The sequence below is a fragment of the Perca fluviatilis genome, chromosome 8 (genome assembly GCF_010015445.1).
Source record: "Perca fluviatilis chromosome 8, GENO_Pfluv_1.0, whole genome shotgun sequence".
NCBI classification, from domain to species: Eukaryota; Metazoa; Chordata; class Actinopteri; order Perciformes; family Percidae; genus Perca; species Perca fluviatilis.
Window position 1 is genome coordinate 4,097,479 of NC_053119.1, and position 16,394 is coordinate 4,113,872.

The 16,394-nt window shown below is 40.0% G+C and overlaps 1 protein-coding gene across 3 annotated transcripts; it reads left to right on the plus strand.

Moving 5' to 3' along the window:
- The first annotated feature begins 7 nt into the window (after nucleotides 1-7).
- On the plus strand, nucleotides 8-16,076 carry LOC120564237 (zinc finger protein 436-like). 3 transcript variants are annotated; one of them, XM_039809082.1, is made up of 5 exons: nucleotides 843-904; nucleotides 7,215-7,306; nucleotides 8,202-8,417; nucleotides 9,999-10,511; nucleotides 14,051-16,076. In XM_039809082.1, exons 3-5 carry the CDS (start codon nucleotides 8,261-8,263, stop codon nucleotides 15,496-15,498), a joined length of 2,118 nt encoding a protein of 705 aa, XP_039665016.1. In that variant the 5' UTR covers nucleotides 843-904; nucleotides 7,215-7,306; nucleotides 8,202-8,260; the 3' UTR covers nucleotides 15,499-16,076. The 3 variants fall into 3 exon arrangements, with proteins under 3 accessions (XP_039665015.1, XP_039665016.1, XP_039665017.1); XM_039809081.1 differs by lacking the exon at nucleotides 7,215-7,306 and having other exon boundaries at nucleotides 8-904; XM_039809083.1 differs by lacking the exon at nucleotides 7,215-7,306 and having other exon boundaries at nucleotides 868-904; nucleotides 8,170-8,417.
- The last annotated feature ends 318 nt before the right edge of the window (nucleotides 16,077-16,394 follow it).

Genomic DNA, 16,394 nt, shown 5'->3' on the forward strand with positions numbered 1-16,394 from the left:
ACCGCTCAAGTTAGCCACGGTAAGTAAAAGTGCTTCCGGTAGCGCTTCTTCAAAATAAAAGTTGCGACACTTTTATCCAGGTTATGATGCTTCTGCAGCAGAATGTCGCCTTTGAATGTTATATCATACAGTTTAGTATATCATTGGATTATTATTACTGATACCTTAACATGTAGGCAGTATTTTCATGTTAGTTTAATCCTTGAATCTTGTACATTCTGTTCTGCTACACACTTTTTTTTTTAAAGATAACTTTTATGTAATGTATAGGTTATTGTTTGGTCTGATTCTACCATAAATTATATTTTAACAGTGGGCTGTTGCTAAAATTAGGTCACGTTTGTTGTAGGTCAAGCTTAAGAACTTTTATTTTGAAGGTTAACCACCAAGTTGCAGCAGAACCGGATGTTACTCTTTGAGCAATACGGTGTCGTAACGTGAGTAGAAACAGCGGAGTCGGTTTGTTGTGCTGAGGAAGTGTGTGTGAGCTCCAACAGCACTGATCCATCAGAGCCTCTGTATGTCCGGATAAAGCTGTCTGAATCTGAATGGACTTTGTGCTGCTCACCTTCTTCCTGAATGTTTTACCTCATCTCCCGGTAGCTAAAAAATTATCAACGCTAGCTTAGCATGCTAGCTGGTTAGCAACACAGTTAGAAGGAGAGCAAACGGTGTTTTTGACGGAGGAAAAGTTTCTGTCATTGTGTGAAAATGTGTAAAGTCCAAATGCTGAGAGCGTTGGTGGAGCAGCGACTAACTGCGGCTGCTGAAGAGATATTTGGGCTGTTTGAAAGAACGATAGCAGAGTACGAGGAGGAACTTTGTCGTTCAAAAGAGAAGAACGAGCGACAACAGAAACTACTGGACGCTGTTTTCAGCCCTCAGCTTCGGTTACACAGAGCAGGTTTGTTACCTTTACTTCTTCTCTCTGTTCACACTCTGGTTATACTGACATCAGACCCATATGGGCCAACTTTCCAGGGCCCCTGTCATTCTGGTTAATCAAACCATTTTCTCAAATTACAAAGTAAGTAGCCTACGTAAAACTAAAGTGCAGACAGGTCAGCCAAAAGCCAGTTCAGGGCTCCAGTCCAGTGTTTCCCACAGATTAGAAAGCAATTTGTGGCGACACGCTGTTGGATGCTGTCCTCCTCTCCTACTTAAATGCCTAACGAATCTATCTATCTATCTATCTCTCTCTCTCCCCCTGACCCTGTCTTTCACTGGTTGAAGCCTGAAAATATTGTAAACAAATTAATAACACAACTAATTACAATGATCGGACTGTTGAGCTCTGTTTCAGACTGATACCTCCGGTTCAGGCTGGTCCTCATCCTCAACACGGGCCTTTTACAGTCGCGGAAAATACTGTTCAATACTCATCTGGATTGAAGCAGCAAACATTCAGTGTAGGAGTAAAAAAATGACATAACTTTATTTATAATACGTTTATTTGATTCACAGCTGCTACATATAGTGTTTTGACCACGACAACCCAACTGCATTTTACCGAAAACTTGCGACTAGTTAACTTTCTAAATCAGGCGCAATCGCTTGTTTGCTAAGAGTCGGGTCGGTGATTGCGTAAAGGTGTTCACGAGATAGATACCAACCTTTCGTGAACATGTGAATTTCGCCAGCTGTGTGCACAGTGTTGGCGGCTAAAAACACCACATGGTGGGAGGAGCTCTGTCTGTCTGTCTGTCTGTCTGTCTGTCTGTCTGTCTGTCTGTCTGTCTGTCTGTCTGTGTCTGTGTGAGCGAGACACAAGTGACCGAGAGATGGAGGAGAGCAGGAAAAGGCAATGCAGAAGAACTTGTTTTAAATAGTGTTTAAAAAATAAAAAGAATATCTAAACGCAATGTGCAGCGGTGTTGATAGTGTGGCGCGCTGCCACACATTAGTCTATGTGTGGGAAACACTGCAGTCTAACTTTGTTTTAATAGGAGCACTACAGCCACTAACTTAAATTTTTTGGAAGGGAAAAATTTAGGGATGCACACCTTAAATTGACACAAGCACACCTTAAATTGACACAAGTACTATTTGTTTTGATGAGGTAAATAGTTTTATATTTGATCAGCAACTGTGCCAACGTGCCATTTGCTTATGGCCAGACAAGGCATTAGAGCTGGGCAATATTAGATAGATTAGATATCGTCTTAGATTAGATTTTGGATATCGTAATATGTCATAAGTGTTGTCTTTTCCTGGTTTTAAAGGCTGCATTACAGTAAAGTGATGTCATTGTCTGAACTTACCAGACTGTTGTAACTGTTCTATTATTCACCTTTACCCACTTAGTCATTATATCCACATCACTGATGATTATTTATCAAAAATCTCATTGTGTAAATATTTTGTGAAAGCACCAATAGTCAACCCTACAATATCGTTGCGGTATCCATATCGAGGAATTTAGTCAAAAATATTGTGATATTTGATTTTCCCTACCTTTCTCAGTGCTGTGGCGTTGAGTGATGCTGAGATCGAAAAGGTGCTGATGGTCAGCCACTGTGGTACAGCGGCATAAACTGATGCCCTGGTGGCTCTGGCCGCTCGCTACACCGACCTGTGTCAGTTGTATTCCGCCGGCACACTGTTTAACGGCAGGTGGAAGTGGTAGCATCAGCCTCATCTGGTTAATTTCCCGAAGTTTCTGTAACGTTAAGGTCTGCTGCAGTGTTGTTGGCAGTAGCTTCAGGGGCAGGCTTACCAAAGTGTAAACTCTGTCGTACTGTGTATTTCGCGACCGTTCATAATTTCAAATGGTTAATTCTGTATTATAATAGGAATTTAGGCCTAATTTAATTTAATGAGAAGGGAATGACAGATTATTATTTTTTATTTGTTTATTTTTGTTTATTCACAGCTGCTATATAGTGTTTTGACCTCGACAACCCAACTGCATTTTACCACAAACTTGCGACTAGTTAACTTTCTAAAGCGGGCGCAATCGCTTGTTTGCTAAGAGTCAGGTCGGTGATTGTGAATGTGTGATTGTGTAAAAGAGATAGATACCAACCTTTCCTGAACTTGTGAATTTTGCCAGCTGTGTGCACAGTGTTGGGGGCTAAAAACACCAAACACCGCACGGTGGGAGGAGGTGTGTGTGTGTGTGTGTGTGTGTGTGTGTGTGTGTGTGTGTGTGTGTGTGTGTGTGTGTGTTTTTGTGTGTGTGTGTGTGTGTGTGTGTGTGTGTGTGTGTGTGTGTGTGTGTGTGTGTGTGAGACACAAGTGACAGAGAGACAGAGGAGCGCAGGGAAAGGCAATGCAGAAGAACGTGTTTTAAATAGCGTTTAAAAAAAATAATAATATCGAAACGCAATGTGTGGCTGCCGGTGTTGATAGTGAGGCACACCGCCACACATTAGTCTGTGTGTGGGAAACACTGCTTATTAGTCTTTTTAGACAGAGAGACAAGGTCTGGGAAATATATTGCTTATCAAAGGACTCTGACAACTTGATCTCATATAAACTCTATTCTTTCGGAATACATGTACAACCAAAACTAGAAATGCTAAATCTAAAGACTGTTTAAATAATGATTTTAATAACCCCAAACAGTTTTGGAATAAAATTAACAGTTTAACTAACAAACTTACTAAAAACTAAATTTTCTCATATTAGACTTAATAATGAAAATCTCACTGATTCTTCTACAATTGTCATTGCTTTTAGTCAGTATTTTTCTTCCATCAGCAGCTCAAAGATCTCTGATTTTCCCTATTCTGAAATCTTACCACATAATCCTGTATGTCATAGTTTCTCCTCTTTTAGCAGAATTCACCCGGCTAATGTCGAGCAGGTTATTTGCGGATTGAGTTCAGGTAGTGGTGCTGGCCCAGATGGTTTGGAGGTTAAGTTTATTAATATTGCCTCTCAAGTTCTTGCTTATCCTATATCTGACTTGTTTAACCTTTCCTTATCCACATGCACGATTCCATCAATCTGGAAATGTGCCAAAGTTACTACTTTGCATAAATAATGCAGTAATTACAGACCCATTTCCATCCCAATATGTCAATGACTTTCATATCCTATCTCTACACCAATCTGGATTCAGACCAAATTTTTCTACAACCACTGCTCTAATGAATCTCAGCAATGATCTATTCTCTTCTTTAGGTAATAACATGCCTACTGGTGCAATTTTCATTGATCTGACAAAGGCTTTCAACATGGTTGATCACTATCTTCTCCTTGACAAACTTTTTGCTATTGGCTTCTCTAGACTTTCTTTACTATGGTTTAACTCATATCTTCACAATAGATGCCAGTATGTATATTATAATGGTTGTCAGTCTAAATTTATAACTATTGAAAAAGGTGTACCTCAAGGTTCATCTCTGGGGCCTTTGTTATTCTCTATTTTTATTAATGATCTTCCGCTATCCTGCTCTACTTGTCATATTCATTTATATGCAGATGATACAGTGATCTACTCCTCTAAACCAGATACAGTACAGGCCAAAAGTTTGGATACACCTTCGATTTCAATGTGTTTCTTTATTTTCATGACTATTTACATTGTAGATTCTCACTGAAGGCATCAAAACTATGAATGAACACATGAAATGATGTACTCAACAAAAAAGTGTGAAATAACTGAAAACATGTCTTATATTTTAGATTCTTCAAAGTAGCCACCCTTTGCTTTTTTGATAACTCTGCAAACCCTTGGTGTTCTCTCAATGAGCTTCATGAGGTAGTCACCTGAAATGGTTTTACCTTCACAGGTGTGCTTTGTCAGGGTTAATTAGTGGAATTTTCCTTATTAATAAAAAAGCAAACCTCATTGATTCAGTTGTTAAGAAAATAAACTGTAGTCTGTGAACACTATCGTTCTATCAACTGTTTTACACTACAGGTCAGGAAAAGGATTATCTCACAGCTTCTATTACCAATATAAGATTATGCAGATGTTATTTATCAGAATACCTCTGAAACAAATCTTATCCCTCTCAATGTATCCTTTAACAGTCTCTGTTGATTTGTTCTGAGGTGTCCTTATAGAACCCATCATTGCCTGATGTATGAGTCGCTTCATTGGTTAACACCCAAATCTAGAAGGCATTCTCAGCGGCTGCAGTTTATCTTTAAATCAATTTTCTTTAACTATCCTACTTATTTGAAACATTTAATCCCTTATAGATCAACATATAGTCTGAGACATACTGAGTACCCCTTTTTCTTTGTTCCCAGAATCTCCAAAGAAATTGGACGACGTGCCTTTAAATTTAAAGCACCATCTGATTGGAATACCTTGCCCATACCTTGCCCATAACTTGGCATATTACGATTTTTGTTGATTTATTTATTTTATGAGTTGGCTCCTGTTTGTGCATCTACTAAATTAGCCGCATATTTGGGATGTATGCAAATTTACTGTGCAATGCCTAACGAATCTATCTCTTTCTCTCCCTGAACCTGTCTTTCACTGGTTGAAGCCTGAAAATATTGTAAACAAATTAATAACATAAATAATTACACTGGTTGGAATGTTGAGCTCTGTTTTTAGAGCTCTGTAGTAGGATTGCTAACCAAACCAACCTAATCATTTACAATTCAACAAGTATGAAAAAATAACAATATCCACTTTTATATAATGAATAATTACACAATTAGATAGATAGCACTTTATTGTCAACAGCATCCTCAGTGCATACTTTGGGAATTGATGAAGGGGTATTTGTGCTCATCTGACAGGACTGTCAGACTGACCTCAGACCAAAAAAGGTTGTGAACCAGTGTGAAGAGTTTTAAACACGTAATCCTTTTATTCATTAACCCTGACGACAGTGGTTCCCAAACTGGAGGGCCCCAAGTTATAACACATCAACAACTGGTCCTTATATTTAATAAATAAATATCTATTCAGTTATAGGTCTTAGGTCCAACTAATCGTTGACCGTAAAAACATCGGAGTAGACAGAACCTATTGTGTGTTTTCATGTTTGGTTCAGGATATATGATGCAAAATACATTATTTGGTTACAGTGGAAAGATAAATGGCCGCCACAAAGCACTTTTGCGATGGCTCCATTTTTGAAAATGTTCAGGGCTCCAAAAAGTGTACCAATTCAATGCTTTTATGAAAAAGTGAACATATCACCTGGACTATTCAGTGTGTCCCTGTACTGTGTGGGACAAGTCTGTTCAACACATCAGATTTAAATTTTTCATTTTACAATAATTAAAGGCTCTGTCCTGTTTGACAGGTCCTGAAACATCCCCTGCTTAATCTTTTATTTTAAATAAAATAAATGGGACTAAACTAGCGATTGAGACCATTATCCATTATGATAATGTTTACGGAGTAATAAATTAAGTGGGAAGTAGGGTCATTTTTTCATAGACTTCTATAAAACAAACTTCTTTTTGGAGCCTGCGGAAAATTAGAGAGAATGCAGCTTTAATGAGCTTCAGCATTGGCTCCACTTTTTTGACCGGAAACCAGGGATGTCGTTAGGCCTATTTTAGGGGGGCCTAAATAATAAGAACCACCATAACAATTCGATTTATCCTCATTGATATTTAGACGCAACAAATTATATATATATATATATATATATATATATATATATATATATATATATATATATATAAAAAAAATAGCTGAAAAGTCGGAAGTTAGACTGAAGTACAAAGAGTCGTTGTGCTATCAAGATGATGCACCTCACCATCTCGTTGCATTGGTGTGAACCATAGACTGTATATTAACAGTCTATGGTGTGAGCTAGCAGCTTTCAGAGCGTTGCAGACTGGAGAGTTGCAAGTAACTGGGGGATTAATCTCGTCTCGTCATTACTCTTTGGTCTGAACTCGCTATGCACCCTCCCCCCACACATACACACAACTATACACACACTAATGGTAAAAGGAAGATTGATTACACGTAGTGATACAGAGTGAAATTGTAAGTTGTTTTTAATGACCTGCTTACCTTTAGCTACGTTTTCTTGAGGTGAAGGAAAGGGGATATTTTGGTTTGCTATGGAAAACTAAAGTCTACGAGCGAAATACAAGAAATGGTTAACTTAGCAAGCTAATCACAACTCTTTATTCATTGCCAATAATATAGCCTATCTCTATAGTAGGCATATTCTAAAACAACATCAATCCCCATAGAATGTTGTTGTCACTGAAAACTAAATGTCATAGGGTCCCTGTTAATGCTATTGTATGGTTTTATCCTTCAATTCATTGAGCAGATGAGAGGGATATTGGAAGATATTTCAGCAGAGAGAAAGAGAAGCAGGAGATTGGCAGAGCAGTTGATTCTGAGGGAGCCGGCGTGATTGAGGTCAGTAGTGGTCTATAGGTCTAAGGATTGTTTGGTTTTCTTCTAACAATAAGCATTTCTTGGCAGGTCTAGGTACTATGTATAGCCTAAACTAAATTATTTCATTATATTTATTATATATGCTAGCTATATTCTAACCAATTTAACCTGCATTCATTGGGTGTGATAAATTAAATAAATATGTAGATGTTGCCTAAATGTAGGCTAGGCTAAATATGAGCACATGCCCACATATACACGTGAATATAAAACGAAAGCAATCCTACATACAGTACATACAGTATATACAGTAATCATTATTCCAAATCTTTTATTCCTTCCGCTATCAGGTTATTGTATTTAGACAGTAGCCACTTTAAATAGGATCCGTATTAATATCTTACATGATAAGGTATGCAGTGATGCCTATTTTTTTCTTTTTCTTGTACTGCTACTTGTCATATTTGTTTAACTTACCAACTTATTAGCTGTCTGGCCTCTGTTTGTCTTTTTTTGGACGTTTTTTCATGTGACCAATTTGCATTTCGAAGTCATGAAATCAGCATCAGGGTTGTTTTTTTTTTATCTTAAAGGATAAGACAGAAGGAACAGAGTAGAAATGGAAGAAGAGGATATGTCTGTCACTTTTTACTTGTTAACATCTTGGTTTCTTGACTGGTGGTTGACATAAGTGTAGCTCTAATACAGTAACAAAAGATGTGAGTGCAAAGATTTTGCAAACGCAAGTTACAAATACCCTGGGGGCTAAGCCCCCCCTGTCTTTCAATCCTAGTGACGTCCCTGCCTGAAACCATTATTTTTTACAGTCTATGGTCTCAGGAAAAAGAGAGCAAGTGTTCTGGTCTTTTCTACAATAACAGTAGTATCCTATTTCCTTTGTTGTCTGTCCCTCCAGAGCTCCCACAGCAACATGTCTGTAAGGAGGAGGAGGTTCTCTCTGACCAGGAGCTCAACATGCCAGTTATAACCTCTGTGGTATCAGAAGCAAACAGTGACCACCAGCTCCTCTTTCACAACTCTCATGAAGCTGAGAGCCACGATCAGAAAGGAGGCAAGCATGGAGACTCAGGATCAACTGGAAATGCAGAGCCAGAACCAAAGAAGAGACAACGTAAGAGCAGAAGTCACAGTAACAACGTAGACAACACTAACATGTCAGAGATTCACCCTAATACTCAAACCGGTAAAAAGTATTTCATATGTGACACATGTGGGAAACACTTAAAATATAAATCAGCATTGCAGAGACACCTGATAGTCCACACAGGTGTGAAGGGTTATTCTTGCAAAACATGTCGAAAAGATTTCAGCCAAAATAGTGGCTTGTTGGTCCAATTGAGAACTCACACAGGTGAGAAGCTGTAAATTTACAAGAACTTTTATACTTTGATATATTCTGTGCTATACATTTCTCTAAACCCTTCTGTTCTGGTAATTGCTCAGAAGCCCTCTGTATATTGTAAATATATATAGGAAAGCCTTCTAAATCTTCTAAATACCCTAGGTCTCTGGTTTGTTTTACCTGTGGGTAAATGCGGACCTCTGGGAACTGCTGTTCATCAGCAGGTACGAAAGTACATAGAAAATCTGCAAACTTTCAATTAAATTAACATTACCAGCTAATGCTAGCGCTAGCTAGTTTGGTTGGCAAGATGCTAACGAATTCTGAACAAGACATACTTTTTCGGAGACAAAAATTGTTCCAATTAACTTTGATGATGTGAAAACCCAGTGAGAGGGTCAAAGTTTAAGGACGTACAGCACCCAAAAACAAGATCAGGTCTATTTTAATGTACACAGTGCCATGGTTAGCTTCGCTAAGCGTGCATTCACATTTCCTTGCCCGCCGTCAGACGGTGCAGCCAAAACACGTCTTTCCAATAATTTTAAATTATGGTGCGGCGGGGGCCGCAGTGGGGCAAGACGGAAAGAAAAAACCGCAGCGGGCTTTGGTGGAAAGTTGAGGCCAACTCAACTTTTAGAGAAATGCTACCCCACGTCACGCTGCGGTGGCCTATCATGTAAGCGGAGATCAGACTTGTCAGTCCATTTTGAGGCAGTGTGAGAACAGGAAACATCACTGCCTCTATCGCTGCCACAAGAAAGTTTTGAAACACTATGAGGGTTAAAAAAAAATGCAACCACTGAACTGCTGAGGAGTTTGTATGGTAGCTGACTGTTTGCCAAACAACGAAGCACAGCATGTCCTTTTTCTTTCTCTGAAATGAAGATGCATTTGTGCAATCTAGTCTAAACGCAGCCTAAGCCTCTGTCCTGATTGACAGGTGGCTGTGTAGCCAGGCCCTAAATCATCCCCTGCTTTATCGTCTATTTCTAAATAAATAGGACCATAATTTACTAAATTAACATCATGCTGCTATATTGAAGATTTGAAACTAGCGATTGAGACCATAAACTCATTATGAAAAGGTTGTAAATTAAATGAAAAGTAGGGTTATTTTCTCTTATACTCTTATAGATCAGACTTATTTTTGGAGCCACTGGAGTCTCCCCCTGCTGAAAATTAGACAGAATGCAGCTTTAATGAGCTTCAGAATTGGCTTCACTTTTTAGCCCCCTGAAGCGCCATTAATTATTTTTATAGTATATGTTCTCAAAAAAAAGAACAAGTGTTCTGTTCTTTACTCTAATGACAGTGGTATCCTATTTCTTTTGTTGTCTGTCCCTCCAGAGCTCCCACAGCAACATGTCTGTAAGGAGGAGGAGGTTCTCTCTGACCAGCACCTCTGTATTCAGGAGAGGAACTCCAGTCTGGACCCAGAGCCTCCACAGATTAAAGAGGAAAAGGAGGAATTGTGCACCAGTCAGAAGGGAGAGCAGCTTGTACTGAAGCAGGAGACTGATACCTTTATGTTGACTCCAACTTATGAGGAAAGTGACCACAGTGAAGGTCAGACTCTGAACTTCAATCCTGATGATGACACTCTAAGTGCAGCAGAGAAAGAGTCTTTAGCCAGCATGCCAGTTATAACCTCTGTGGTATCAGAAGCAAACAGTGACCACCAGCTCCTCTTTCACAACTCTAATGAAGCTGAGAGCCAAGATCAGAAAGGAGGCAACTATGACTCAGGATCAACTAGACATGCAGAGCCAGAACCAAAGAAGAGACGATGCAAGAGCAGAAGTAACAGTGACAACGTAGACAACACTAACATGTCAGAGATTCACCCTAATACTCAAACAGGTAAAAAGTCTTTCATATGTGACACGTGGGAAAAACTTAAAGTGTAATCCACACAGGTGAGAAGCTTTATTCTTCCAAAACATGGAAAAGATTTCAGACGTAAGGATGTTTTCAACGTCCACATGAGAACTCACACAGGTGAGAAGCCGTACATTTACAAGATTTGCGGGAAAAGATTCTATGACGGTTCAGCATTAGTAAAGCATATGAGAATCCACACAGGTGAGAAGCCTTATTCTTGCAAAACATGTGGAAAAGACTTTGGACGTAAAGATAACTTGAAAATCCACATGAGAACCCCCATATATACGTAGTAGTGGCTTGTTGGTCCACGTGAGAAGAGCCCACACAGGGGAGAAGCCATACGTTTGCAAGACCTGCAGGAAAAGATTCTGTCATGCTTCAGGTTTAATACAGCATATGAGAACCCACAGAGGATAGACTCTGATCTAATATGGAGCAGTGGCCGCTGCAGTCTTGAATGTTTTAATTTTTATCAGGCTGTTTTAGAGAATGTAATCAGCTTTAGGGAACCTTTCTGTATCATCGAAATTTAAGTTATTGGTTATTTGTTAAAGAAAGATCATCACTTCTTCAGTCTCTCTTTGACCAGTGCGTACTTAAACAGGTAAAGATAATCCTCTGTGATTCATCCCATGTTCTGTACTCTGTGTGAACTGTTACCATATAGGCATTGGCCGGTTACTGGTTTCAAGGTATACCATGGTTTGAAAAAGTCACTGTTTTAAATCCACTAAAGTTTTCCATCATACCGTTCCTAAGGTATCAGCTAGCAGCTTTTTACCCAGACATTTCAAAATAAAACATTTGAAAGCTGTAATTGCAATACCGTGAAACCGTGATATTTTTGCTTTAAGGTCCTATGACATGCTGCTTTTTGGATGCTTTTATATAGGCCTTAGTGGTCCCCTAATACTGTATCTGAAGTCTCTTTCCTGAAATTCAGCCTTGGTGCAGAATTACAGCCACTAGAGCCAGCCCCACAATGAACTTTCCTTAGGATGTGCCTTTTCTGTGTCTGTATCTTTAAAGGAACACGCCGACTTATTGGGAATTTAGCTTATTCACCGTAACCCCCAGAGTAAGACAAGTCGATACATACCCTTCTCATCTCTGTGCGTGCTGTAAAGCTGTCTGACGGCTCCAGCATTAGCTTAGCCCAGCACAGATCCTGCAGGTAACTGGTTCCAACTAGCCCACTGCTCACTGAGACAAAGTGACAAAATAACGCCAACATGTTCCTGTTTACATGTTGTGATTTGAGAGTCACAGCGTAGTAAAAAACAACGTAACATGAGACACGCCATCTTCTATCCTTAAACACACCGGAACTATATTCTCAGACAGGCTTGCTGCGCGAGCATATCCTCCGCACAAGTACTATATTCTTCCGCCTGAGAATATAGTTCCCAGTTTGTTTACGGTTAGAAGATGGCTGTGTCTCAGCTGTTTATTGTACACGCTAATGACTATAAATCACAACATGTATATAGGAACATGTTGGCGATTTTGTCACTCATCGAGCACGTAGGATTACTGGAACCATTTCCCTGCCTGTTCTGTGATGGGCTGATGCCGCTGGAGCCGTCAGACAGCTTTACAGCACGCACGGAGATGAGAAGGGTATGTATCGACTTGTCTTACTCTGGGGGTTACGGTGAATAAGCTAAATTCCCAATAAGTCGGCGTGTTCCTTTAAATGCTATTGAGGACGAGAGAGGGGGGCAAGGTGGAGGGTGGGGGTGTGGCCTTGACCAACTGCCATGCTTTGTTTGTTTGCAAGCCATGATGTCCCCAAAGTCCGTCCTTTTTACTCCCTATTTAGCCCCATTGTACCGAATTTGGTTCCACCAGAGTTCCACTGGGGGTGATCGCAGGCGAGTGCCAAATGAATGGGACTCTATGGAGCTAGACCAGAGATCCCGCTTGGTGGCATCAGATTTGATTGTAGTTTTTGCAAGTTCAACATCGATTATAGGTCGAAAGTTGAATGAACGAGTACTTATATCCTTTCGATTCCTTACAGGTTGAGTCTTTGTTGCCCATAGCATGCTACCATTCAGCTAATGAATGCTGATTGGTCAGTGAAGGATTGATTATGACCAGAGATCCCGCTTGGTGGCATCTGAAAAGGAACTTTAAAACATTAGCAAACCTCTTTCTAGCACGTGTATTGACAAGGAGAGCCTAACCTGTCAGCTGTGTTGTCGATGCCTCAAGAGAACAAAGGAAGCGACTCAGAGCTTGCCGTAAAGCAGTATCTCCGGCCGTACCATGTGTATGACGTCATTGACATTGTTAAAGGTCCCATGGCATGAAAATTTCACTTTATGAGGTATTTTAACATTAATATGAGTTCCCCCAGCCTCCCTATGGTCCCCCAGTGGCTATAAATGGTGATAGGTGTAAACCGAGCCCTGGGTATCCTGCTCTGCCTTTGAGAAAATGAAAGCTCAGATGGGCCGATCTGGAATCTTCTCCTTATGAGGTCATAAGGAGCAAGGTTACCTCCCCTTTCTCTGCTTTGCCCTCCCAGAGAATTTGGCCCACCCATGAGACAGAGACATGGCTTTCAAACGAGCAAAGTGGCAGTTGGTCAAGGCCACCCCCTCCTCCTCAATAGCTCCAAAAAAAAAAAAACACCCAGCAGTGTGTATTTTCTTTGTGCAAATGAATGCAAATAAATTAATGTAATGCGGAACTACTGTTAGATACGCGTTTCTTTAGGGACACCTAATCTGTAGCCCCCCCCTCCACCCCCCACCTCTAAAAACTGTATACTTGTATTTGAGTACAGCTGATATACAGATTCATATCAGTGGTGGTAATTTTATTACCGTGAATAACACTTTGGTTTTTCTCCTGAAAATAAGCATATCCGTCAGTTAAAGTAGTAATTTATAAAGAGTCCAAATGTCCATGGAATGAAGCGAGGTAGATGTACTGTACATCTTTAATGCTGATGTTAAACACGTTTAAATAAAATGCCATCAAGTAAAAGCAGAAAGAAAATCTCTTGCACTTTAACCAATAGTCTTGGTGTGTTTGCTGCTTCTGAACAATAAATATGTCTGTAGGCTGAAATCTGCATTTAATGCCGTTAGTTTGGGTGTTAATCTGTTGTTTAGAAGCAGGAATAGAAACACTCAGCCTGGCTGCTGCAGTTCCACCAAGCTGCCACTGAGTGTCGCTGTCTGATCGCGAAGAGAAAAACACAGTTTAGATTTCACAAACTACTACAATAACGAGATAACTTTAATTATTTGTACATATATGTGCTTCATATGTGTTTCTGTGATAACGGGCTGAACTGCCTCACATTCATTTAAGCATAATGTCAAATTTACAGGTTGCATACATGTGAATAGTTGTAAAAAGTACTTGCACTTTTGAAAAAATAATCGCAGAATGCAATGATTTGGTTGTAGTTTGGAGCCCTGTAAAGAGCTCTTGTCAACATGAAATTACAGTTTTCTAACAATTTTCTCCGTGTGCATGTATTTCCTTTTTCTCCTCAGATGTCCAGCAGCTGTCGGTGGTTAAAGCAGAGGTTCCCCCTGAGCAGCAGGAGTGGAGCTCCAGTCTGGACCAGAAGGACCCAGAGCCCCCCCCATACATTAAAGAGGAACAGGAGGAACTCAGGACCAGTCAGGAGGGAGAGCAGCTTCAAGAGCTGGAGGAGGCTGATATCAAGTTCCCGTTCACTCCTGTCCCTGTGAAGAGTGACGAAGATGATGAAGAGAAAGCTCAGTCCTCACAGCTTCATGAAAGCCAAACTGAGGAGAACAGAGAGGCAGAGAGAGCAGAAGTTGATGGAGAGGACTGTGGAGGACCAGAACCAGCCAAGAACTCAGATCCAGATAGTCCTTTACAACCAGCTACTCATGACAAGACTTCAGACTCCTCTGAATCTCAGACTGATGCCAGCGGTGATTTGGAGGAGACTAGGGAACCTCAGTCAGGTTTAAACCCTTTGCAAAATAATGAAGTAGCTGTAAGTGATGTGGAATGTAATACTGGAAACACATCAGTTAGCTCCTCTGAATGTGCTGGAAGCGTTGGCCGCAAAAAACATCTGCAGAAACCCTCTGGAGTCCAAACAGGAGTGAAACCATTTAGTTGCTCAGTTTGTGGTAAAAGATTCCCTCTGAAGAAAACCTTAACCAGTCACATGAAACTTCACTCAGAAGAAAATAGTTCAACCTGCTCAGTTTGTAAAGCAAGTTTCTTTAAGCCTAGCAATTTAGTTGTACACATGAGAATCCACACAGGTGAAAAACCATTAAGTTGTTCAGTTTGTAAAAAAACATTTGCAGACCCTAGCAATCTGAAACGACATCTGGTTGTCCACACAGGGGAGAAATCTTTTAGTTGTTCAGTTTGTGATAAAAGATTTAAACGAAAGTCAGATGTGAAACGACACTTGGCTGTCCACGCAAAGAAGAAACCATTTAGTTGTTCAGTTTGCGATAAAAGATTCTCTCTTAAGAAGACTTTAACAAACCACATGAAACTTCATTCAGAAGGGAAATGTTTAACCTGCTCGGTTTGTAAAGCAATTTTTGGTCAGCGCAGCTATTTGGTTAAACACATGAGAATCCACACGGGGGAAAAACCATTTAGTTGTTCAGTTTGTGATAAAACATTTACACAGCAAACCCATCTAAGACGACACTTGGCTGTCCACACGGGGGAGAGACCATTTAGTTGTTCAGTTTGTGGTAAAAGATTCGCACTAAAGCAAACTCTGAGACAACATTTGACTGTCCACACGGGTGAAAAGCCATTTAGTTGCTCAGTTTGTAGTAAAAGATTTACACAAAAGCAAACTCTGAGAGAACACTTGGCTGTCCACAGGGGGGAAAAACCATTTAGTTGTTCAGTTTGTGATAGAAGATTTGCACGAAGGCAACATCTGAAACGACACATGGTCGTCCACAGAAGTGCTGAATCTGAGTTCCCTTGAATTGCATCTCTGTTTTCATCCACTTTCCTCCCTTCCTCCCAGCTTAGTCTGTCCCACCGAGGAAGCATGGGAGAGACGGATGAGACATCCTTTCCTCTGAAGCAGTTAGCAACGTCTTTCAGCTGCATGGCTTTCGGGAAGGCTGCTCTCGTGTATCCTCGCTCATAGCTCCTCAGAGGTACCTCCTGCATCTTGGAGTATCCTCACTCATAGCTCCTCAGAGGTCCCTCCTCCATCCTAGCTCCTCAAGGCAGGAATAACAGCTTTGAGACGGCCTTCACGAAGGAGGGCCAGAACAACTTCCAGTTCAAGGACCGAGGAGCAATCAAATAAGGGAACTGTTGTTGCTCAGTTGGTAGGAAAAGATTCTTTCTGAAGAAGACCTTAACAACTCTCATGAATCTTCATTCAGAAGAAAGTTTTTTTTTGTTTTTTTTTAACCTGCTCAAACAATATTCAGTACCAGTACCGATTTGATTAGACTAGGGCTGTCAAACGATAAATATTTTCTTAATTGCGATTAATCGCTGAATTTCTATAGTTAATCACGATTAATAAAAATTCTATTATTTTGCATTTCATACCTGTTTTTAAGTACATATTAACAATGGAAATAAATTTTTACCAGTTTATCTTGATTGGGAATCAAATGAATGCAAAGAAAGTTGCTTTATGAACTTGACTTTAAGATTTGTATGTTTATTTATTTACTGTAAAAAAAGAAAAATGTGTGAATCTGTCATTATTGCACAATTCAGAACATGCCAACTGTAGTACGTCTTTAAGCATCAACCTGAGTCACGTTAACTGTACTATGCTTAGCTCATAGGTGGTAGCTCAAGCTTGACATACTTTGGCGATATTTTAATTCGGCTTTATACAGTGTGCACATGGCT